A 27,210-nucleotide genomic window follows, 5' to 3' on the forward strand; every position below is an offset into this window, starting at 1 on the left:
ACGAGAACTAGCCTGGTGCATATAGATTCAGTTTTACTAAAAGGGTGGTGCGCGCTTTGCTGTGCCGTTTATGTTCTTGGGGTTGTACATGTTTTATTTTTTACATGGTCATTTCTTTAAGTTATGAAAATGATTTATTTGCTAGTTGGTTTGGCGTGTGGGGGAAACAATGGAGTGTGTTTTTTTATTTGAAATGCTACACCTATAGACAGACTTCACGAAATCATGGTTACAAATGGATGTGTCAATTTATGGTTGGAGATTAGAAGAAGATTGGCTCAGCGGTAAAAATCTGGGAAGTGATTAGTGGGAAAGTGCTTGATATGACCAATCCATAGCAAATTGTTCGTGAGTGCATCATTTTTCTTTTTTTATTGTGGTGTTTGGGTCGATCTTTTTTGACCATGTGATTGAAGGGCGTCATTTATTGAATACAAATACATGAGAAGGTTACCTATGTTGATGGCCGCATGTATTATGTTGGTGCTAAATGTGCCATACACAACACTTTTCTTTTGTCAACTAAGGCCCACATCACCCGGACTTACCAAGGGACCGATTCATCGAGAGATCTCAGCACGAAGCCCAGGTCAAGGACCCAATCAATCATGCATCCAATCTAAATTGAAGACCTCAGTTGAATGAGGGGGCTTTAAAATTAGGGAGCTTTATGAAGTTATAGATTTCATTGCCATAATGAAGGATTGACTGAGTCAAATCAAGGCATAAAAATTGTAGATCCCAATTAAATGGATGAGCTTCAAAATTAAGGAGCATAGTGTATTAAATAATTGAATGCGAGAGCTCCTTGTAAACTTGTTGATCTTATCAAAATTGGATGAGCCAAATTTAAATTGAAGATCTCGATTGATTGTGAGACCTTAAAAAAACTAGGAAGCTTAGTGTTATAGTAGTATGTATGTATACCCTCTGTAAAGAAATGTAGGAGCGTTTAGATCACTGTACAAATGAGCAAGATGATCCGGAAAAAAAGAAGAGCAAGGTGATCAAAATCCACTAAGAAAAGCAATATCACCAAAATGATTTGTCTGCGTCAAATGAGCAACACGATCCCAAAAAAGAAGAGCATGGTGATCAAAATCCACTAAGAAAAGTAATATCACCAAAATGATTTGTCTGCGTATCCTCTCACTCTAATCACCAAAATGAGGCATGCATGCCACATGCTTGGCAACGGTGTCACCTGCCAGGTCCATCAACTTTCACGCACAGTGCCATTGCCGCTCCACTTATAACCCCCATACCGTCCACGAGCAGCAGCACCTCATCTCGTCGGCGAGCTAGGCAGCTAGAGCTAGCTCACCTCCGGCCGAAACAATGGGGATCTCACTGCTCCACACGCAGTGGCAGCTGATCGCACAGCTGCCCCAGCAATGGCAGCTCCTCGTCCTTCTAGCCACCCTCCTCCTCCCCGCCGTCTCCTACCTGCTGCTGATAACGAGGGGCGACGCCGAGGGGGGACGGCTGAGGCTGCCGCCCGGCCCTGCCCGGGTGCCGGTGCTCGGCAACCTGCACCAGCTCGGCCGGCTGCCGCACCGCAGCCTGCGCGACCTGGCCCGGCGGCACGGCCCCGTCATGCTGCTTCGCTTCGGCACGGTGCCGACGCTGGTGGTCTCGTCTGCCGCTGCGGCGCGCGACGTGATGAAGACGCACGACGCCGACTGCTGCAGCCGGTTCGCGTCTCCGGGCCCTGCGCGGCTCTCCTACGGTGACAAAAGCATCGCCTCCTCGCCCTACGGCGCCTACTGGCAGGACATGCGCAGGCTCTTCGCCGCCGAGCTCTTCGGCCCGCGGGGCGTTCGCGCCGTATGGGCCGCGCGGCGGGATCAGGTTGACAGGCTCATGGCCGTCCTGGGCACGGCGGCAGCGACGGCGGCTCCGTTGGCGATGGACGAGCACGTGTTCCGCGTCGCCGACGGCATCATCGGCACCGTGGCGTACGGGCGCATCTACGCCTCGGAGGCGTTCGCTCGCAAGTACGAGCAGTTCCAGCACGTGCTCGAGGAGGCCATGGACATGTCGGCCAGCTTTTCGGCCGAAGACTTCTTCCCCAACGCCGCCGGCCGCCTCGTCGACCGGCTCACCGGCATCATCGCGCGGCGAGAGAGAATCTTTAGAGACCTGGACGCCTTCTTCGAGGTGGTGCTGGAGCAGCACCTTGACCCCGCGCGCCCCAAGCCAGAGAGCGGTGACGGCGACCTCGTAGACGCCTTCGTCAGAGCTTGGGAGGAGCACGGCTTCACGAGGGACCACACGAAGGCGATGCTCCTGGACGCGTTCCTCGGCGGCGTCGAGGGCAGCTCTATCACGATCCTGTGGGCGATGTCGGAGCTGGTTCGGAACCCGTCGGCGCTGAAGAAGGCACAAGGTGAGATCAGGGCCGCGGTGACCGCCCGCGATGTCTCGCCGCCGGGGCTGCCCGTCCAGCCGGACGATCTGCCCAAACTAACCTACCTGAAGATGGTCGTCAAAGAGACCATCCGGCTGCACCCACCGGCGCCTCTGCTGCTGCCGCGGGAGACGATGCGTCGCGTAGAGATCGGCGGCTACGACGTGCCGGCGAGGACGTGCGTGCTGGTGAACGTGTGGGCCATCGGAAGGGACCCGACAAGCTGGGGGCAAGACGCCGACGAGTTCAAGCCGGAGAGATTCGAGACGGACGGGAGGCACGGCAAGGTGGACTTGCGCGGCGCGCACTTCGAACTGCTGCCGTTCGGCGCGGGCCGGCGGATCTGCCCCGGGCTGGCTATGGCGGTGGCGACTGTGGAGTTCACGTTGGCCAACATGCTATGCAGCTTCGACTGGATGCTGCCGGAGGGGACGGCGGCGGAGGACATGAGCATGGAGGAGGCCGGCAAGCTAACCTTCCACCGCAAGACGTCGCTGGTGCTCGTGCCCACGCCTTACCGCCGCAATTAGTATGGAGGTCAACGACGTATGCGGCGTTGCCCTGACGTGCTTCAAAATGAAAATTTTAGCATCTTGCGCCGTATGCTACCTCATATATTGTATAAGAAAGTTTTTCATGTTTATGAACTGTTGTATTTCAACTGCTGGCTTACCACTGTCCTTCAATGGCAGGATTATGACAGCCCACCCTCTCTCTTCTCTCACACAATAAATTCAACATTTTATTCCACCTTTGCTAAATTAAATCAACTACATCTTTTAAACCATTATTTTTTATATATTTGAACTCCTGGCACCAAAACCTTTAAAACAAGACAAATATTGGATACATTTCAAACATGTTCAAATTTTAACGTTTCAATCAACTTGTTTCACTTCATCCATTTGAGACATTTCAAAAATAGATTTAATTTTTTTCAAAAAAACAAATCTGAAGTAGTTCAAACAATCATTTCAAAACATTCACCAAAATTGTTTCATAAAATCCATTTCAATTATTTTTTCAAAACATCCATTTCACTTATTTCACACGCGACATCAAAGTCAAATTTCACTTCCACATTTAGTAATTTCACTTCTAAATGAGTGATATCAAGAATAACTCACATTATATAAAAAATGAATCATACTTCCCTCATTTCAAAAAACTAATTTCACTCATTTTGAAGAATCAATTTCACACATTTCAATAAAAAACATATTTCAAATTTCCAGAAACTAATTTCACATATTTTCAAAAACTTTGATTTGAAATATTCAAAACAACATATTTCAGGGGGGTTTTAACTGGTCACAAGAAGCATTTTAATTTCATGAATCTGCACATCAATAGTAACTTTTTTTTCTAAATGGTGAATCAATTTCTCAAATCTACACATCAATTTCAACTATTTCAACACATAATCTCATTTCAATTTATTTTCAGACCAATAATCAATTCCAGAACACTGTAAATTCTTATACACATATTTTACAAAATTCAAGAATTTTCAAACCCCACATTAGCTCACACCAATTCAACAAATTTGACTAGATAAATGCTCATGTAGCTTTTGAGCTATTGGATGAACCAATACAACCACTGTTCAACCAATTTCAAAAACCAGAAGATATCTCACAAATTCACACAAAACAAATTAGTTTCACAAATTTAATAATTTTATATATCACAAATATGAAGCAAGATCATTTTCTTTTACCTAATTCAACCAAATATCCCAATTTCACAGATATCCAACAAATATCCCAATTTCATTAACATATATTCCACAAAGTTCATACCACAAGTTGAAATTACAATCTCCGAGCACTAGAATGAACTTCTAAGCATTGCAATATATAGTTCTACACAAACTCCTGGAAAATCCTACAAAATCAGTACATGGGAGAGATGCTCGTCCGGTTGGGGAGGAGGCACTCCTCTAAGAATTGAAGAACACCCAACCAAGATGGATTGTGACGAAAGGAGGAGCGTGTCATGGCGGACTGTGCGAACTGTGGCCATGGGGGTGGCGACCGTGGAGTTCATGCTGGCCTACAGGTTATGCAGCTTCGACTGGACACTACTGGGGGAGGGGCCGGAGGACATCAGCAAGGAGGAGGCCAAGAAGCTAACATTCCACTGCAAGACGCCGTTGGTGCTTGTCCCCATGTTGTACATCCGTAATTAGTATCTAGTTTAATGATGTATGTGGCATTGTGCTCGCACGCCTCAAAGTGAAAAAAATTGTGGCAACGCCCTAGCCAACCAGCTAGTGACACCTCCCACCATATAATGCCTCACATGTTGTGTAAGGAAGTTTTTCCATGTTTTTGAACTGTTGCTATTTCAACAGCCGGCCTACCCTATCCTTCACATGTAGGCATACAGGAATGTGACAACCTAGTCTCACTCTTCTCTCACACAATTTAATCCAACATTTTATTTCACCATTGCTAAATCAAATCAACCATATATTTCAAACAATATATTTTAATTTTTTAAGATTTGTAGTCCTCACACCAAAACCTTTAAAACAATGCCAATCTTGGATACATTTCAAACATTTTAAATTTCAACATTTCAATCAACTTTTGACTTGATCTATTTTAGACATTTCAAAAATAGATTTCAATTTTGTCAAAAAAAATATGAATGCTTTGAAACAATCCTTTTAGAAAATTCTCCAAAGTCAAATTTGTTTCATAAAATCTATTTCAATTATTTCAAAACGCCCATTTCTCTTATTTCACGAGCATGTAACCAAAGTCAAATTTCACTTCCACATTTAGCAATTTTATTTCTAAATGAGTGAAATCAAGAAACACTCCATAATATAAAAAAGGAGTCATATCTCACTCATTTTGAAGGATCAATTTCACACATTTCATTAACAAAACATATTTCAATCATTCCAGAAAACTAATTTCACTTACTTCAATAAACTAAATTAAAATCTTTTGAATCAACATATTTCAGATTTTCTTAAACTAATTTCATAAGAAGCATTTCAATTTTATAAATACACACATCAATAGTAAGTTTGTTTCTAAACTATGAATCAATTTCACAAATCTGCACCTCAAATTCAACTATTTCAAAAATATTTAATCTCATTTCAATCTATTTTTAGATCAATTGAATCAACTCCACAACACTATGAATTCCTATGCATATATTTGACAAAAATGCAAGAGCAATTTTTTCATTTTAAGATCCCACATTAGCTCACACCAATTCAACGAATTTGACTAGATAAATGCTCATGTAGCTTTTGAGCTTTTGGATAAACCAATGCAACCAATGTCCAGCCAATTTCAAAAATCATAAGATATCTCACTATTTCACACAAAACAAATCAGTTCACAAATTCAATAATTTAATATATCACAAATATGATTCAAGATCACTTTCTTTCACCAAATTCAACCAGTAGTAACTTTCATATTTCACAAAATTCCCAATTTCACTAACATATATTCCACAGTAGTTCATACCACAAGTTGAAATTACAATTCCAGAGCACTGGTATGAACTTCTGAGCATTGCAATAGAGAGTTCTACAAAGACTCCTATGAAATCAGGACATGGGAGAGATAGGGGCTGCCTCGTGATATAGAGGGGGAGGACCAGCACCAGCACGAGGTGGGGGATGTCCGGGCAGGAGAGGAGCTCACCGTGGTGGTCGCCATCGCCACTCGATGGGGGCATTGAAGAACACCTAGCCAGCATGGACTACGATGAAGGGAGGAACACATCATGGCAGAGAAGGGCACTGGTCATGGATTCTGTCCGCGACCTACACTGACGACATGGATCCGGCTCAGCTATGCCAGGGAGGTTAGATCTTGGCTTCCTCCGTGATGGGGTGGAGGAGCACAGGACGGTCGGCGGTGTTAGGTTCACAGGGCAGAAGTGGTGAGAAAGAGGAGAGAGAGAATGAGGAGAGAGGGACTCATGGGATGGTTTGGGTCATATATTCCCTGAACATGGGTGGGATCCGCTGCTACCTCTTGAGCATGTGTTGGTTTTCCCTTGAAGAGGAAAGGGTGATGCAGCAAAGTAGCGTAAGTATTTCCCTCAGTTTTTGAGAACCAAGGTATCAATCCAGTAGGAGACTACACGCAAGTCGCCTAGTACCTGCACAAACAATCAAGAACCTTGCAACCAACACGATAAAGGGGTTGTCAATCCCTTCACGGCCACTTGCAAAAGTGAGATCTGATAAAGATAATAAGATAAATATTTTTGGTATTTTTGTGATATAGATTGGAAAGTAAAGATTGCAAAATAAACAGTAAACGGGAATTGTAGATTGGAAACTTATATGATGTAAAGTAGACCCGGGAGCCATAGGTTTCACTAGTGGCTCCTCTCAAGATAGCAAATATTACGTTGGGTGAACAAATTAATGTCAAGCAATTGATAGAAAAGTGCATATTTATGAGAATATCTAGGCATGATCATAAACATAGGCATCACGTCTGTGACAAGTAGACCGAAACGATTCTGCATCTACTATTACTCCACACATCGACCGTTATCCAGCATGCATCTAGAGTATTAAGTTCATAAGAACAGAGTAACACATTAGGCAAGATGACATGATGTAGGCGGCATGAATCTATGAACAGAGTAACTTAAGCAATATGATATAAACCCCATCTTTTTATCCTCAATGGCAACACTACAATACGTGTCGGTTCCCTTTCTGTCACTGGGATCGAGCACCGCAAGATTGAACCCAAAGCTAAGCACTTCTCCCATTGCAAGAAAGATCAATCTAGTAGGCCAAACCAAACTGATAATTTGAAGAGACTTGCAAATATATCAAATCATGCATATAAGAATTCAGAGAAGAATCAAATATTGTTCATAGATAAACTTGATCATAAACCCACAATTCCTCAGATCTCGACAAACACACCGCAAAAAGAATTACATCGAATAGATCTCCAAGAAGATCAAGGAGAACTTTGTATTGAGATCCAAAGAGAGAGAAAGAGAATAAGCCATCTAGCTAATAACTATGGACCCGAAGGTCTGTGGTAAACTACTCACACATCATCGGAGAGGCTATGGTGTTGATGTAGAAGCCCTCCGTGATCGAATCCCCCTCCGGCGGAGCACCGGAAAAGGCCCCAAGATGGGATCTCACGGGTACAGAAGGTTGCAGCGGTGGAAAAGTTGTTTCGTGGCTCTCCACGATGGTTTCAGGGTATAAGAGTATATATAGGCGAAAGAAGTAGGTCGGTGGAGCTGCAAGGAGCCCATGAGGGTGGGGCGCGCCTGGCCCCCCTAGGCGCGCCCTCCTGCCTTGTGGCTTCCTCGCTGCTTCCTTGACGTCCACTCCAAGTCTCCTGGATTGCTTTTGTTCTAAAAATGATCCTCGCGAAGGTTTTATTCTGTTTGGATTCTGTTTGATATTCCTTTTCCGCGAAACACTGAAATAGGCAAAAAAAATAGCAATTTGCACTAGGCCTTCGGTTGGTAGGTTAGTCAAAAAAATAATATAAAAGTGCATAGTAAAGCCCATTAAACATCCAAAATAGATAATATAATAGCATGGAACAATCAAAAATTATAGACACGTTGGAGACGTATCAAGCATCCCCAAGCTTAATTCCTGCTCGTCCTCGAGTAGGTAAATGATAAAAACAGAATTTTTGATGTGGAATGCTACCTAACATAATTTAATTTTCTTTATTGTGGCATGAATGTTCAGATCTGAAAGACTCAAGACAAAAGTTTAATATTGACATAAAAATAATAATACTTCAAGCATACTAACTAAGCAATTATGTCTTCTCAAAATAACATGGCCAAAGAAAGCTTATCCCTACAAAATCATATAGTTTGGCTATGCTTCATTTTCGTCACACAAAAATGCTCTCATCATGCAAAACCCCGATGACAAGCCAAGCAATTGTTTCATACTCCCTCCGTTCCTAAATACTTGTCTTTCTAGTCATTTCAACAAGTGACTACATACGGAGCAAAATGAGTGAATCTGCACTCTAAAATATGTCTATATACATCCGTATGTAGTAGTCATTTGAAATGTCTAGAAAGACAAATATTTAGGAATGGAGGGAGTACTTAAGTAATCTCAAACTTTTTCAACTTTCACGCAATACATGAGCGTGAGCCATGGACATAGCACTATGGGTGGAATAAAATATAATGATGGGGTTTGTGTGGAGAAGAAAAAAAAGAGAAAGTATCACATTGACGCGGCTAATCAACGGGCTATGGAGATGCCCATAAATTGATGTCAATGCGAGGAGTAGGGATTGCCATGCAATGGATGCACTAGAGCTATAAATGTATGAAAGCTCAACAAAATAAACTAAGTGGGTGTGCATCCAACTTGCTTGCTCACGAAGACCTAGGGCATTTGAGGAAGCCCTTTGTTGGAATATACAAGCCAAGTTCTATAATGAAAAATTCCCACTAGTATATGAAAGTGAAAATATAAGAGACTCTCTATCATGAAGATCATGGTGCTACTTTGAAGCACAAGTGTGGAACAAAGGATAGTAGCATTGTCCCTTTTATTTATATATTTTTTATTTGGCCTTCCCTTTTTTTCATTTGGCATTTTTTGGGACAATGCTCTATTAATGATGATCATCACACTTCTATTTATTTACAACTCAAAGATTACAACTCGATACTAGAACAAAGTATGACACTATATGAATGCCTCCGGCGGTGTACCGGGATGGGCAATGAATCAAGAGTGACATGTATGAAATTATGCATGGTGGCTTTGCCACAAATACGATGTCAACTACATGATCATGCAAGGCAATATGAAAATGATGAAGCGTGTCATAATAAACGTAACGGTGGAAAGTTGCATGGCAATATATCTCGGAATGGCTATGGAAATGCCATAATAGGTAGGTATGGTGGCTGTTTTGAGGAAGATATAAGGAGGTTTATGTGTGATAGAGCGTATCATATCACGGGGGTTGGATGCACCGGCGAAGTTTGCACCAACTCTCAAGGTGAGAAAGGGCAATGCACGGTACCGAAGAGGCTAGCAATGATGGGAAGGTGAGAGTGCGTATAATCCATGGACTTAACATTAGTCATAAAGAACTCACATACTTATTGCAAAAATCTACAAGTCATCAAAAACCAAGCATTACGTGCATGCTCCTAGGGGGATAGATTGGTAGGAAAAGACCATCGTGTTGGAAATATGCCCTAGAGGCAATAATAAATTGGTTATTATTATATTTCCTTGTTCATGATAATCGTTTATTATCCATGCTAGAATTGTATTGATAGGAAACTCAGATACACGTGTGGATACATAGACAACACCATCTCCCTAGTAAGCCTCTAGTTGACTAGCTCGTTGATCAATAGATGGTTACGGTTTCCTGACCATGGACATTGGATGTCGTTGATAACGGGATCACATCATTAGGAGAATGATGTGATGGACAAGACCCAATCCTAATCCTAGCACAAAGATCGTGTAGTTCGTATGCTAAAGCTTTTCTAATGTCAGGTATCATTTCCTTAGACCATGAGATTGTGCAACTCACGGATACCGTAGGAGTGCTTTGGGTGTGCCAAACGTCACAACGTAACTGGGTGGCTATAAAGGTACACTACAGGTATCTCCGAAAGTGTCTGTTGGGTTGGCACGAATCGAGACTGGGATTTGTCACTCCGTGTAAACGGAGAGGTATCTCTGGGCCCACTTGGTAGGACATCATCATAATGTGCACAATGTGATCAAGGAGTCGATCACAGGATGATGTGTTACGGAACGAGTATAGAGACTTGCCGGTAATGAGATTGAACAAGGTATCGGGATACCGACGATCGAATCTCGGGCAAGTATCGTACCGATGGACAAAGGGAATTGTATATGGGATTGATTAAATCCTTGACATCGTGGTTCGTCCAATGAGATCATCGTGGAGCATGTGGGAGCCAACATGGGTATCCAGATCCCGTTGTTGGTTATTGACCAGAGAGTTGTCTCGGCCATGTCTGCATGACTCACGAACCCGTAGGGTCTACACACTTAAGGTTCGATGACGCTAGGGTTATAGGGAAAGTATGTACGCGGTTACCGAATGTTGTTCGGAGTCCGGGATGAGATCCCGGACGTCACGAGGAGTTCCGTAATGGTACGGAGGTAAAGATTAATATATAGGAAGTATGGTTTTGGCCACCGGAAGTGTTCCGGGCATCACCGGTAGTGTACCGGGACCACCGGAGGGGTCCGGGGGTCCACCAGGTGGGGCCACCAGCCCCGGAGGCCTACATGGGCCAATAGTGGGAAGGGACCAGCCCCTAGGTGGGCTGGGGCGCCTCCCACCAAGGCCCAAGGCGTCCTCAAGAGGAGAGGGGGCAAACCCTAGGCGCAGATGGGCCCTAAGGCCCACCCTAGGTGCGCCCCCCTCTCTCTCCCCCTTGGCCGCCTCCCAGATGGGATCTGGGGGCTGCCGCCACCCCTAGGGAGGGAACCCTAGGTGGGGGCGCAGCCCCTCCCCTCTCCCTATATATACTTGAGGTTTGGGGCTGCCCAACACATGTGATTTGCTCTCCCTATTGGCGCAGCCCTACCCCTCTCCCTCCTCGTCTCTTGCGGTGCTTGGGGAAGCCCTGCTGGAGTACCACGCTCCTCCACCACCACCACCACCACGCCGTCGTGCTGCTGCTGGATGGAGTCTTCCCCAACCTCTCCTTCTCCCCTTGCTGGATCAAGGCGTAGGAGACGTCACCGGGCTGTACGTGTGTTGAACACGGAGGTGCCGCCCGTTCGGCACTAGGATCATCGGTGATTTGGATCACGACGAGTACGACTCCATCAACCCCGTTCACTTGAACGCTTCCGCTTAGCGATCTACAAGGGTATGTAGATGCACTCTCCTTCCCCTCGTTGCTAGATTACTCCATAGATTGATCTTGGTGATGCGTAGAAAATTTTGAATTTCTGCTACGTTCCCCTATAGTGGCATCATGAGCTAGGTCTATGCGTAGTTTCTATGCATGAGTAGAACACAAAGCAGTTGTGGGCGTTGATTTTGTCAATTTACTTGCCGTTACTAGTCTTATCTTGATTCGGCGGCATCGTGGGATGAAGCGGCCCGGACCGACCTTACACGTACTCTTACGCCAGACTGGTTCCACCGACTGACATGCACTAGTTGCATAAGGTGGCTAGCGGGTGTCTGTCTCTCCCACTTTAGTCGGATCGGATTCGATGAAAAGGGTCCTTATGAAGGGTAAATAGAAATTGGCATATCACGTTGTGGTTTTCGCGTAGGTAAGAAACGTTCTTGCTAGAAACCTATAGCAGCCACGTAAAAACTTGAAACAACAATTAGAGGATGTCTAACTTGTTTTTGCAGCATATGCCTTGTGATGTGATATGGCCAAAAGGATGTGATGAATGATATATGTGATGTATGAGATTGATCATGTTCTTGTAATAGGAATCACGACTTGCATGTCGATGAGTATGACAACCGGCAGGAGCCATAGGAGTTGTCTTAATTTATTTATGACCTGCGTGTCAACATAAACGTCATGTAATTACTTTACTTTATTGCTAAAGCGTTAGCCATAGTAGTAGAAGTAATAGATGAAGAGACAACTTCAAGAAGACACGATGATGGAGATCATGATGATGGAGATCATGGTGTCATGCCGGTGACAACAATGATCATGGAGCCTCGAAGATGGAGATCAAAAGGAGCAAAATGATATTGGCCATATCATGTCACTATTTGATTGCATGTGATGTTTATCATGTTTTACATCTTATTTGCTTCGAACGACGGTAGCTTAAATAAGATGATCCCTCACTAAAATTTCAAGAAAGGTGTCCCCCCTAACTGTGCACCGTTGCGAAGGTTCGTTGTTTCGAAGCACCACGTGATGATCGGGTGTGATAGATTCTAACGTTCGAATACAACGGGTGTAAGCCAGATTTACACATGCAATACACTTAGGTTGACTTGACGAGCCTAGCATGTACAGACATGGCCTTGGAACACGGAAGACCGAAAGGTCGAGCATGAGTCGTATAGAAGATACAATCAACATGAAGATGTTCACCGATGTTGACTAGTCCGTCTCACGTGATGATCGGACACGGCCTAGTTGACTCGGTCATGTTTCACTTAGATGACTAGAGGGATGTCTATCTGAGTGGGAGTTCATTAAATAATTTGATTAGATGAACTCAATTATCATGAACATAGTCTAAATTGTGTTTGCAAATATGTTGTAGATAAATAGCTCACGTTGTAGCTCCCTGTTTCAATACGTTCCTAGAGAAAGACCAAGTTGAAAGATATTGTAAGCACTGATGCGGACTAGGTCCGTAGTCCGAGGAGTGTCCTCACTGCTACACAGAAGGCTTACGTCTTTGATGCACCGCTCGATGTGCAAACCCCTACAACGTCATTTGTGGATGTTGTGAACACCTGACAGACACATCCTGATGACTACTTGATAGTTTAGTGCACCATACTTTACGGCTTAGAATCGGGATTCCAATGACGTTTTGAACGCCATAGAACATATGAGATGTTCCAAGAGCTGAAATTGGGATTTCAGGCTCATGCCCGTGTTGAGAGGTGTGAGACCTCTGACAAGTTCTTTTGCCAACAAGATGGAGGAGAATAGCTCAGCTAGTGAGCATGTGCTCAGAATGTCTGGGTGCTACAATCACTTAAATCAAGTGGGAGTTAAACTTCCAGATAAGATAGTGATTGATAGAGTTCTCTAGCCACTATCACTAAGCTACTAGATCTTCGTGATGAACTATGACATGCAAGGGATGGAGTTGATCCCGGAGCTGTTCATGGTGCTTAAGACCGCAAAAGGTAGAAATCAAGAAGGAGCATCAAGTGTTGATGGTTTAATAAGACCACTGGTTTCAAGAAGGGCAAGGGCTAGAAGGGAAACTTCATGGATGGCAAATCAGTTGCCGCTCCAGTGAAGGAACCCAAGGTTGAACCCAAACCCGAGACTAAGTGCTTCTATTGTAAGGGGAACGGTCACTGGTAGCAGAATTACCCCAAATGCATGGTAGATAAGAAGGCTGGCAACTTCAACAAACTATATACGTGTTATTAATGTGTACCTCGCTAGCACTCCTGGTAGCACCTGGGTATTGGATACCGGTTCAGTTGCTATTATTGGTGACTTGAAGCTAAAGCTATGGACTAAACGGAGACTGGCTAAGGCCGAGGTGACGATGTGTGTTGGAAGTGTTTCCAAAGTTGATGAGATCACCATCGCATGCTCCATCTGCCTTCGGGATTAATATTGAACCTAGATAAATGTTATCAGGTGTCTACGTTGAGCATGAATATGATTAGATCATGTTCATTGCAATAGGGTTATTCATTTAAGTTAGAGAATAATGGTTATTCTGTTTACATGAATAATACCTTTCATGGTCATGCACCCTATGTAAATGGTTCATTGAATCTCGATCGTGGTAATACACATGTTCACGCCAAAAGATGTAGAGTTAATAATGATAGTACCACTTTCTCGTGGCACTGCCGCTTAGGTCATATTGGCGTTAAGATGCATGAAGAAACTCCATGTCGATGGATGTTAGGAGTCACTTGATTTTGAATCACTTGACACATGCGAGCCATGCCTCATGGGCAGGATGACTAAGACCCCGTTTTCAGGTACAATGAAACGGGCAAGTGACTTGTTGGAAATCATGCATGCTGATGCGTGTGATCCAATGAGAATTGAAGCGTGCGGTGGATATCGCTATTTTCTCATCTTCACTGACGATTTGGGTAGATATAGGTATATCTACCTAATGAAGCACAAGTCTGAAACGTTTGAAAAGTTCAAGCGATTTCAGAGTGAAGTTAAGAATCATCATAACAAAGAAGATCATGTTCCTACGATCTGATCAAAAGGGGATTTTCTGAGTTATGAGTTTGGCAATCACTTAAGACATTGTGGAATTGTTTCGCAGTTGAAGCCACCTGGAACACCACAAGGTAATGGTGTGTCCGGACGTCGTAATCGAACCTTATGAGATATGGTGCGATCTATAATGTCTCTTACCAATCTACCGCTATTATTTTGAGGTTATGCATTAGAGACAGTTGCATTCACTTTAGATAGGACACCATATAAGTCCGTTGAGACGATGTCGTATGAACATTGGTTTGGCAAGAAACCAAAGTTGTCGTTTCTTAATGTTTGGGGCTGCGATGCTTGGGGCTTCAGCCGAAGAAGCTCGAACCCAAAGCAGACAAACACATCTTCATAGGATACCCAAGGGTGACAGTTGGGTATACCTTCTATCTCAGACCCGAGGGCAAATTGTTTGTCGCTAAGAACGGGTCCTTTCTCGAGAAGGAGTTTCTCTCGAAAGAATTGAGTGGGAGGAAGATAGAACTTGATGAGGTTGTCTAACCTTTACTTCAACCAGAGAGTGATGCAACACAGAAAGATGATTTCTGTGGCACCTACGTCTGTTGAATAGGAAGTTAATGAGAGTGATCATGAAGCTTCGGATCAAGTTGCTATCGAACCTTATAGGTCGACAAGGATATGTACTACTCCTAAGTGGTACGGTAATCCTGTCATAGATATCATGTTGTTTGACAACAATGAACCTATGATCTATGGAGAAGCGATGGTGGGCCCATATTCCGACAAATGGTTAGAAGCCATGAAATCCGAAATAGGATCCATATATCAAAACAAAGTATGGACTTTGGTGGACTTGCCCGATGATCGACAAGCCATTGAGATAAATGGATCTTTAAGAAGAAGACGGACGTGGGCGGTAATGTTACCGTCTATGAAGCTCGACCTGTGGGAAAGAGTCTTTTCACAAGTTCAAGGAGTTGACTACGATGAGAATTTCTCACCCGTAGCGATGCTTAAGTCCGTCGGAATCATGATAGCATTAGCTGTATTTTTCGATTATGAAATCTTACAGATGGATGTCAAAACAAGTTTTCTTACCAGTTTTCGTAAGAAAAGTTGTATGTGATACAATAAAAGGTTTTGTCGATCCTAAGGATGCTAAAAGGTATGCTGGTTCCAGCGATCCTTCTATGGATTAGAGCAAGCATCTCGGAGGCGGAATATATGTTTTGATGGAGTGATCAAAGCTTTTAGGTTTATACAATGTTTGCTAGAACTTGTATTTACAAGAAAGTGAGTGGGAGCACTACAACATTTCTGATAAGTATATGTGGATGACATATTGTTGATCCGAAATAATGTAGAATTTCTGGAAAGCATAAATGGTTGTTTGAAGAGTGTTTTTCAAAGGAAAACCTGGATAAAGCTGCTTACATATTGGGCATCAAGATCTATAGAAATAGATCAAGACGCCTGATGATACTATCAAAGAACGCACACCTTGACATGTTTTTGAAAGAGTTCAAAATAGATCAGTCAAAGAAGGGGTTCTCACCTGAGTTGTAAGGTGTGAAGTTGAGTAAGACTCAAAGCTTGACCACGGCATAAGAAAGAGAAAGGACGAAGGTCGTCCCCTATGCTTTTGTCATAGGCTCAATACGGTATGCCATGCTGAAGTACCGCACCTGATGTGTGCCTTGCCACATGTCTGGCAAGAGGGTACAAAGGTGATCTAGGAGTAGATCACCAGATAGCGGTCAAAATTATCCTTAGAGGAATAAGGAAATGTTTCTCGGTTATGGAGGTGATAAAGAGTTCGACGTAAAGAGTTACGTCGATGCAAGCTTAACACCTATCCGGATAGCTCTGAGTAGAGATACCGGATACGTATAATGGAGCAACAATTTGGAATAGCTGCAAGTGGAACGTGGTAGCAGCATCTATGATATAAAGTTTTGGGAAATACATAGGGATCTGAATATGGCAAGACCCGCTGACTACAACCTCTCTCACAAGCATAACATGATCAAACCCAGAACTCTTTGAGTGTTTATCACATAGTGATGTGAACTAGATCATTGAGTCTAGTAGACTCTTGGATGTTGGTCACATGGCGATGTGACCTGTGAGTGTTAATCACATGGCGATGTGAACTAGATTATTGACTCTAGTGCAAGTGGGAGACTGTTGGAAATATGCCCTAGAGGCAATAATAAATTGGTTATTATTATATTTCCTTGTTCATGATAATCGTTTATTATCCATGCTAGAATTGTATTGATAGGAAACTCAGATACATGTGTGGATACATAGACAACACCATGTCCCTAGTAAGCCTCTAGTTGACTAGCTCGTTGATCAATAGATGGTTACGGTTTCCTAACCATGGACATTGGATGTCGTTGATAACGGGATCACATCATTAGGAGAATGATGTGATGGACAAGACCCAATCCTAAGCCTAGCACAAAGATCATGTAGTTAGTATGCTAAAGCTTTTCTAATGTCGAGTATCATTTCCTTAGACCATGAGATTGTGCAACTCCCAGATACCGTAGGAGTGCTTTGGGTGTGCCAAACGTCACAACGTAACTGGGTGGCTATAAAGGCACACTACAGGTATCTCCGAAAGTGTCTGTTGGGTTGGCACGAATCGAGACTGGGATTTGTCACTCCCTGTAAACGGAGAGGTATCTCTGGGCCCACTCGGTAGGACATCATCATAATGTGCACAATGTGATCAAGGAGTCGATCACGGGATGATGTGTTACGGAACGAGTATAGAGATTTGCCGGTAACGAGATTGAACAAGGTATCGGGATACCGACGATCGAATCTCGGGCAAGTATCGTACCGATGCACAAAGGGAATTGTGTACGGGATTGATTAAATCCTTGACATCGTGGTTCATCCGATGAGATCATCATGGAGCATGTGGGAGCCAACATGGGTATCCAGATCCCGCTGTTGGTTATTGACCGGAGAGTTTTCTCGGCCATGTCTGCATGACTCACGAACCCGTAGGGTCTACACACTTAAGGTTCGATGACGCTAGGGTTATAGGGAAAGTATGTATGCGGTTACCGAATGTTGTTCGGAGTCCCGGATGAGATCCCGGACGTCACGAGGAGTTCCGGAATGGTCCGGAGGTAAAGATTAATATATAGGAAGTATGGTTTTGGCCACCGGAAGTGTTCCGGGCATCACCGGTAGTGTACCGGGACCACCGGAGGGGTTCGGGGGTCCACCAGGTGGGGCCACCAGCCCCGGAGGCCTACATGGGCCAATAGTGGGAAGGGACCAGCCCCTAGGTGGGCTGGGGCGACTCCCACCAAGGCCCAAGGCGTCCTCAAGAGGAGAGGGGGCAAACCCTAGGCGCAGATGGGCCCTAAGGCCCACCCTAGGTGCGCCCCCCCTCTCTCTCTCCCCCTTGGCCGCCTCCCAGATGGGATCTGGGGGCTGCCGCCACCCCTAGGGAGGGAACCCTAGGTGGGGGCACAGCCCCTCCCCTCCCCCTATATATACTTGAGGTTTGGGACTGCCCAACACTTGTGATTTGCTCTCCCTGTTGGCGCAGCCCTACCCCTCTCCCTCCTCGTCTCTTGCGGTGCTTGGCAAAGCCCTGCTAGAATACCACGCTCCTCCACCACCACCACGCCGTCGTGTTGCTGCTGGATGGAGTCTTCCCCAACCTCTCCTTCTCCCCTTGCTGGATCAAGGCGTAGGAGACGTCACCGGGCTGTACGTATGTTGAACACGGAGGTGCCGTCCGTTCGGCACTAGGATCATCGGTGATTTGGATCATTACGAGTACGACTCCATCAACCCCGTTCACTTGAACGCTTCCGCTTAGCGATCTACAAGGGTATGTAGATGCACTCTCCTTCCCCTCGTTGCTAGATTACTCCATAGATTGATCTTGGTGATGCGTAGAAATTTTTGAATTTCTGCTACGTTCCCCTACACATCGCTCGTCCCCGACCGCCACTCATAAGGAGGACAATCAAAGAAACACCTCATGCTTCAAAATTGTCACACAACGTTCACCATACGTGCATGCTACGGGACTTGCAAACTCTAAAACAAGTATTTCTCGAATTCACAACTACTCAACTAGCATGAATCTAATATTACCATCTTCATATCTCAAAACAATCATCAAGTATCAAACTTATCATAGTATTCAATGCACTCTATATGAAAGGTTTTATCATACCCATCTTGAATGCCTATCATATTAGGACTAATTTTATAGCCAAAGCAAATTATCATGCTGTTATAAAGGACTCTCAAAATAATATAAGTGAAGCATGAGAGATCAATAATTTCTATAAAATAAAACCACCACCGTGCTCTAAAAGATATAAGTGAAGCGCTAGAGCAAAATTGTCTAGCTCAAAAGATAGAAGTGAAGCACAAAGAGTATTCTAATAAATTCCGATTCATGTGTGTCCCTCCCAAAAGGTGTGTACAGCAAGGATGATTGTTGTAAACTAAAAAGCAAAGACTCCAATCATACAAGACGCTCCAAGCAAAACACATATCATGTGGTGAATAAAAATATAGCCTCAAGTAAAGTTACCGATGGACGAAGACAAAAGAGGGGATCCCTTCCGGGGCATCCCCAAGTTTAGGCTTTTGGTTGGCCTTGAATTTTACCTTGGGGTGCCTTGGGAATCCCCAAGCTTAGGCTCTTGCCACTCCTTATTACAAAATCCATCAAATCTTTACCCAAAAACTTGAAAACTTCACAACAGAAAATCTCATGAGCTCTGTTAGTATAAGAAAACAAATCACCACTTTAAGGTACTGTAATGAACTCATTCTTTATTTATATTGGTGTTAAACCTACTGTATTCCAACTTTTCTATGGTTCATACCCCCCCCCCCCGATAGTAGCCATCGATTCATCAAAATAAGCAAACAACACACGAAGAACAGAATCTATCAAAAACAGAACAGTCTGTAGTAATCTATAGGTTTTGAATACTTCTGTAACTCCAAAAATACTGAGAAATTAGGAAGTCCTAAATAATTTTTATATTGATCTACTGCAGTTGGAATTGATATATTATCGCTCTCTGGTAAAAAGTTAAAATTATTCTCGTGAGCGCATACTTTCTGTTTTTTTCAGCAAGATCAAACAACAATCATCCAAGAAGATCCTAAAGGCTTTACTTGGCACACACACTAATTAAAACATAAAAAAACACCATCATAATAGAGGATAGATGATTTATTTATTACTAAACAGGAACAAAAAACAAGAAACAAAAATAAAATTGGGTTGCCTCCCAACAAGCGCTATCATTTAACGCCCCTAGCTAGGCATAAAAAAGAATAGATCTAGGTATTACCGTAATGATAAGGCAAATCACGAAAACTCATCTCATACTCCCTACGTTCAGCAGCAAGCTTTCTTTGCGGAAGGCAAAAATAATCAAAAGGGCTAAATTTAATGGGACAAAAGTCCCCAAGATCAAGCTCTGGAGGTATTGGTTCCTCCTTGGCCCCTCGTATTGCACAACCAATTCATCATTATAAGCATTCTTTTGGCAAAAAGTCATGAGCTTATGTTCAAGAGAGAAACCTAGCCCGTTGTTCTGAATAGCAAAATTATCATTAAGCTCAGAAATTCTATTAACTAGAACATCAGTAGGGACCTTCTTTCTAAGATTTTCACTATAAGCAATATGATCTAAAGATTGTAAACGCATTATATCTTCCTGATTAAAAAGGATAGCCTCTATGGGTGGACGGCCAGCATCCACCCTATAATGAGCAAAAATTTCCTTGGCCTCTTTCATAATAAATCTGAACTCATGTGCCAAAAAGATAGTAGCTGCACATTTAACAGAAGAATGCTCAATATTGGAAAATTCTAGAAAAATCCTTTGTATGCAAGGATGCATATGCATAAATTGTCTTTCAAGTTCAACTATGAGCAAAGATATAGCATCCGCAAGACTACTAGCTCTATGAAGAATAGACCCTCCCATAGTGGGTAGGGCACTAGCACAAGTAAAGAAATCTTGAATAACTCCTTTTCCAATAATATTACCACTACCAATCCAAAACTTTTTAGTGTGTAAAGTAGTAGGTTCTTCATGAGGATCATCAAAAGCATCAAAAATTCCCCCGTTGTTACTATTATCCTTTCCAATGATAACCTCCCCAGTTTCAGACATGATGGCAACAAATCACACAAAGAGCAAACACACAAGAAGCAAGCAAAAAGAGGCGAACGGAAAAAGGGCGAATAAAACGACAAAGGTGAAGTGGGGGAGAGGAAAATGAGAGGCAAATGGCAAATAATGTAATGCGAGGGATAAGAGTTTGTGATGGGTACTTGGTGTGTCTTGACTTGGCGTAGATCTCCCCGGCAACGGCGCCAAAAATGACTAGTTGACGGGAGATCAAATCTTGACTTGACTTGGTGCAAACCTCCCCGGCAACGGCGCCAGAAATCCTTCTTGCTACCTCTTGAGCATGTGTTGGTTTTCCCTTGAAGAGGAAAGGGTGATGCAGCAAAGTAGCGTAAGTATTTCCCTTAGTTTTTTAGAACCAAGGTATCAATCCAGTAGGAGACTACACGCAAGTCGCCTAGTACCTGCACAAACAATCACGAACCTTGCAACCAACGCGATAAAGGGGTTGTCAATCCCTTCACGGCCACTTGCAAAAGTGAGACCTGATCAAGATAATAAGATAAATATTTTTGGTATTTTTGTGGTATAGATTGGAAAGTAAAGATTGCAAAATAAACAGTAAATGGGAATTGTAGATTGGAAACTTATATGTTGTAAAGTAGACCCGGGGGCCATAGGTTTCACTAGTGGCTCCCCTCAAGATAGCAAATATTACGGTGGGTGAACAAATTATTGTCGAGCAATTGATAGAAAAGTGCATAGTTATGAGAATATCTAGGCATGATCATAAACATAGGCATCACGTCCGTGACAAGTAGACCGAGACGATTCTGCATCTACTACTATTACTCCACACATCGACCGCTATCTAGCATGCATCTAGAGTATTAAGTTCATAAGAACAGAGTAACGCATTAGGAAAGATGACATGATGTAGAAGGATAAACTCAAGCAATATGATATAAACCCCATCTTTTTATCCTCGATGGCAACAATACAATACGTGTCGGTTCCCTTTCTGTCACTGGGATCGAGGACCGCAAGATTGAACCCAAAGCTAAGCACTTCTCCCATTGCAAGAAAGATCAATCTAGTAGGCCAAACCAAACTGATAATTCGAAGAGACTTGCAAAGATATCAAATCATGCATATAATAATTCAGAGAAGAATCAAATATTGTCCATAGATAAACTTGATCATAAACCCACAATTCATCAGATCTCGACAAACACACCGCAAAAAGAATTACATCGAATAGATCTCCAAGAAGATCGAGGAGAACTTTGTATTGAGATCCAAAGAGAGAGAGAATAAGCCATCTAGCTAATAACTATGGACCCGAAGGTCTGTGGTAAACTACTCACACATCATCGGAGAGGCTATGGTGTTGATGTAGAAGCCCTCCGTGATCGAATCCCCCTCCGGCAGAGCGCTGGCAAAGGCCCCAAGATGGGATCTCACAGGTATAGAAGGTTGCGGCAGTGGAAAAGGTGTTCCGTGGCTCTCCCCGATGGTTTCAGGGTATAAGAGTATATATAGGTGAAAGAAGTAGCTCGGTGGAGCTCCGAGGTGATAATCCCCAAGTGCAGGGAATCATCATAGCAATTTCCAAAGGTGGAAGTGATAAGTATGGAGTGTTGAACCCACAAGGAGCTAAAGGTAAGATCAATATTCTCTCAAGCCCTATCTGCCACTGATACGACTCTACGTACACCGAACGTTTGCTTCCAACTAGAAACGAGAAACAAAACTACGTTGTGGGTATGAAGAGGATAACTTTGCATGATATCGGAGAGATAAAATATAAAAGTAGGGGATGTTATCATAAAGCTAGAATATATTATTAAATATTATAAATAGCGAGTGTGGAATAATGATGGATCGATGTGCGGAATTGTCTTAGGCAATTGTTAACAAGACCGGTGGTCGTCATTGCAATTTCATATGAGGGAGAGGCATAAGCTAATATACTTTCTCTTCTTGGATCATATGCACTTATGATTGGAACTCTAGCAAGCATCCGCAACTACTAAAGATCATTAAGGTAAAACCCAACCATAGCATTAAAGTATCAAGTCCTCTTTATTCCCATACGCCATGTTCCGCTTATCCATGTTTGTGTTTCAGTCACTCACGCAACGCAGACAATAAGCAAACCATGGACATATTGCAACACCCTACAGCGGGAATCCCTCACGCTTGCGCAACATGGAGGGCACCGTGGGACAGCACCAAAGTAAAACATACAACTCATACCAATCTAGATCATCAATCAACCCAAATACAAAGGATATCTACTCAAAACATCATAGGATGGCAACACATCATTGGATCATAATATATGGCATAAAGCACCATGTTCAAGTAGGGATTACAGCGGGGTGCGGGAGAGTGGACCGTGTAAAAGAGATGAGGATGGTGATGTTGATGAAGACGATCACCGCGATGATGATTCCCCTCTCGATGGCACTACGGTGCCACCAAGAGAGAGGAGGATAGGTTCTCCCCCTTGTGCTTCCTCCTCCATGGCCTCCCCCTGGATGGGGAGAGGTTCCCCCTCTGGTCCTTGGCCTTCATGGTGATGATGGCCCCTCAGGGGTCCTCCTTCATGCCCTCCGGTGATGATGGCCCCCTCCGGCAGGGTGCTAGAGAGGGCCTAGATTGATTTCTCGTGGCTATAGAGGCTTGCGGCGGCGGAACTTCCGATCGAGGTTAATTTTGGAGGTTTCTGTATATATAAGAGGTTTTTTTTGGGGATCGCAGCAGAAATTTAAAATTTTCTACGCATCACCAAGATCAATCTATGGAGTAATCTAGCAACGAGGGGAAGGGGGGTGCATCTACATACCCTTGTAGATCGCTAAGCGGAAGCGTTGCAAGAACGCGGATGAAGGAGTCGTACTCGCAGCGATTCAGATCGCGGTTGATTCCGATCTAAGCGCCGAACAATGGCGCCTCCGCGTTCAACACATGTGCAGCCCGGTGATGTCTCCTATGCCTTGATCCAGCAAGGGGAGAAGGAGAGGTTGGGAAGACTCCATCCAGCAGCAGCACAACGGCGTGGTGGTGGAGGAGCAGCCTGGCAATCCTGCAGGGCTTCGCCAAGCACCGCGGGAGAGGAGGAGGACTTGGGAGAGGGGGAGGGCTGCGCCAGAACTTGGGTGCGGCTGCCCTCCCACCCCCCACATATATATAGGGGCAAGGGAGAGGGGGTCGGCCCCCTCAGATCCAATCTGAGGAGGGGGCGGCGGCCAGGGGGTTTGCCTTCACTAGTAGAAAAAGGGTCAAATGTGAAGCACATTAGTGCCGGTTTGAATTTGATCCGGCACTAATGTGACCATTAGTGCCGGTTCCAACGGCTAGGCGGGCGGGCATCATTAGTACCGGTTCGTGGGCAACCTTTAGTACCGGTTCATGCCACGAACCGGTACTAATGAGGCTGTGTTAGGCTATGGTCAGGCTGGGGCCCCCACGAAGACCTTTAGTACTGGTTCATGCCATGAACCGGTACTAGAGTTTCTTAGTAAGCTGATTTTTAGTCCCACCTCGCCAAGAGAGAGGCAGTATGAGCAGTTTATAAGCCGTGAGTGCACGGACAATGACGAAGAGGCGCAATGCTCACCTGCATGTTAATTAGCTTCAAGCCTTTCGGAATAGCATAGATTGCACTGAGCTATGTGCAGTGCAGTCTACACTATTCCGAAAGGCTTGAAGCAAATTAACCAGCATTACACCTCTTTTTTTATTTTTAATAACTTATTTGAACTCCGGACTTCTTTTGTGTTCAGTATGCAGCATTCAAAGCGACGTCATCAATTTCCAACATGTTCTGACATCATTTGTTGTTTTTCGGTCATTTACCTAATTGTTTAGAGAGCTAAATGACCGTGAAATTGAAAATCACTACAAGATGAATCCTGAAAATGTTGAAACTTGGCATGGTATCATCATTTCACCCGCATGGCATGCGCGAAAGAGTAGAGAGGGTCACGGCAAAAACTGGACGCACTTCGTGTACAAACTGGACAAACTCTTTCGGAGTATCAGGGTTTCGGACGAGAACTCATCTGTTACACGGCCACTTCAATGTTTTTTAAACTTATTTGAACTCCGGACTTCTTTTGTGTTCAGTATGCAGCATGCAAAGCGACGTCATCAATTTCCAACATGTTCTAACATCATTTGTTGTTTTTCGGTGATTTACCTAATTGTTTAGAGAGCTAAATGACCGTGAAATTCAAAATCACTACAAAATGAATCCTGAAAATGTTGAAACTTGGCATGGCATCATCATTTCACCTGCATAGCATGTGCGAAAGAGTAGAGAGGGTCACGGAAAAAATTGGACGCACTTCGTGTACAAACTCTTTCGGAGTATCAGGGTTTCAGACGAGAACTCATCTATTACACGGCCACTTCAATGTTTTTTAAACTTATCCGGACTTCTTTTGTGTTCAGTATGCAGCATTCAAAGCGACGTCATCAATTTCCAGCATTCAAAACTGGAAATAGAAGAAAATAAATAATGCAGAAAAGAAAAAACTATACAAAAAAATTACTCAAAAATAAATAGAAGAAAATAAATAATGCAAAAAAGAAAAAACTATATAAAAAACTACTCAAAAATAAATAGAAGAAAATAAATAATGCAGAAAAGAAAAAATATATAAAAAATTTGTTGGCGCGCTGCCCAGTGGGCCTGCCAGACCTAGGGTGTGCAAATGCAGGCCCAGAAGGGCCAGCAGACTCACAGGGCAGCGCGCCCTAGTTAATTAGGCCCAGAAGCCTGCTATATAGAGAAGCTCGAAGGAGCAGCCGCGGCTGGGTTTATAAACCAGTGCGGCTGCCCTTCGCTCGGCGAGGTGGGACTAAACATTGTGCACCGCCGGTGGCAGCGCACAACCTTTAGTATCGGTTGGTGGCTCCAACCGGTACTAAAGGGGGGATCTTTAGTACCGGTTCGTGGCACGAACCGGTACTAAAGGGGCCGTTTCCCGCCCCTTGGCCTGGCGAAAATTGGCCTTTAGTACCGGTTGGTGGCTCCAACCGGTACTAAAGACCCCTCCTATATATATGGCACCTACGAAAAAATCAGTTTCATCGACCACCAGTACTTCTTCTCGATCCAACTTCTTCGCCGCGCCCGTCGCCCATCGCACGCCGCCCTCGCCGCCCCCGCCGCCCGTCGTCGCCGTCACCGCCGTCGCCCACGCCACCCGTCGTTGCCGTCACCGCCGTCGCCCCCGCCACCCGTCGTCGCCGTCACCGCCGTCGTCCCCGCCGCGCCCCCGTTGTCGCCGCCTCTCGCCCGCCGCGCCCGTCCCCGTCGTCGGCCGCCGCCGCCGCCCGTACGCCGCCGCCCCCCGCTCGTACACACACACATACACACACACAGAGACACACACACACAGACACACACACACAGACACACACACACACACCACACACACACACATACACATTGTTTTTACTTATTTTCTATTTTTTGTTGTTTAGATTAATGTTAGATAAATTACGTAGATAATAATGTTAGAATGTTAATGTTAGATGAATTATATGAAAAAGATGTTAAATATTAATGTCAAATATATTTTACATGAATTAGAACAAGTTGAACTAGTTGAATTAGTATAGCTAGATATTAATTAGGTATATATATGAGATTTCAACTAGTTGAATTAATAGAACAAGTTTATTTTTAGTAAGAAAATTTAGGTATATGAGATTTGATGATCTAATCAAAATATTACTATATAGAACTACCTACTTTATTTTAGTTAGAAATTAATAGAACTAGTTTAGTTGAATTAATAAAACTAGTTTATTTAGTTGAATTAATAAAACTAGTTTATTTAGTTGAATTAATAGAACTAGTAAGTGTTTAATGTTTCACCTATATATGAACATATGTTAGATATTAATGTCAAATGTTAGATGAATTAGATATAAATTATATGTTAGATATATATTTAATTTAGTTATATGAGATTTCATTATCTAATTAACATTTTATTATATAGAACTAGCTACCTTATTTTTAGTAAGAAAATTAATAAAACTAGTTTAGTTGAATTAATTAGTTGAACTAGTTAGTTGAATTAGTTCAATTAATTAGGTATATTTTTCGTAAGTTTATTAGTTGAATTAGTTCAATTAATTAGTTGAACTAGTTGAATTAACAGAATTAGTTGAATTAATAGAACTAATAAGTGTTTAATGTTTCACCTATGAACATAGGACTGTCGTCTGACGACGAACACGATTTCATTATGTGCGAATACTGCGAAGACCAGCGCGGCCTGTGCGGCAGAAATTTTCTAGTTGATGATAGACGCTTCAGCATCAAGCTGGATGAGAACTTCGAAGTGGATACAGTAAGTCACAACGACAAGTCTTTTTTTGTAATTAAGCATGACTTATGCTTCATTTGCTTCAACTTTTAATTTTAATTTTTCACTATTCTACTAGCGTATCCCCTGCCATGCAAGAATTTTTGTCTTGGATAAGATAGGTTTCAGTCCTAACGAAACTATGGAGGTAAAAAGAGTTTACTTGAAGACCGAGCATGGTTATACCTTCAACGTCAAATTATACAATGCAGACACATACACCTATTTTGAATGCAAAACTTCGCAAGCACTATGCAAGGCTTATGCATTTGAGCCTGATATGGTTATCACCTTTGATATTCGTTCGGAAGATGATATTGAAGGTAATAGAGACATCTGGGTCGATGTGCAGACGCCTCCAGTTCTA

At 43.5% G+C, this 27,210-nt stretch overlaps 1 protein-coding gene across 1 annotated transcript; it reads left to right on the top strand.

Moving 5' to 3' along the window:
* The first annotated feature begins 1,243 nt into the window (after window positions 1-1,243).
* Window positions 1,244-3,115, top strand: LOC125553160 (4-hydroxyphenylacetaldehyde oxime monooxygenase-like). The gene has a single exon (XM_048716944.1). It carries the CDS (start codon window positions 1,339-1,341, stop codon window positions 2,938-2,940), a length of 1,602 nt encoding a protein of 533 aa, XP_048572901.1. The 5' UTR covers window positions 1,244-1,338; the 3' UTR covers window positions 2,941-3,115.
* Window positions 3,116-27,210: the final 24,095 nt, after the last annotated feature.

This window comes from Triticum urartu, chromosome 4 (assembly GCF_003073215.2).
Source record: "Triticum urartu cultivar G1812 chromosome 4, Tu2.1, whole genome shotgun sequence".
In the NCBI taxonomy this organism is placed as follows: domain Eukaryota; kingdom Viridiplantae; phylum Streptophyta; class Magnoliopsida; order Poales; family Poaceae; genus Triticum; species Triticum urartu.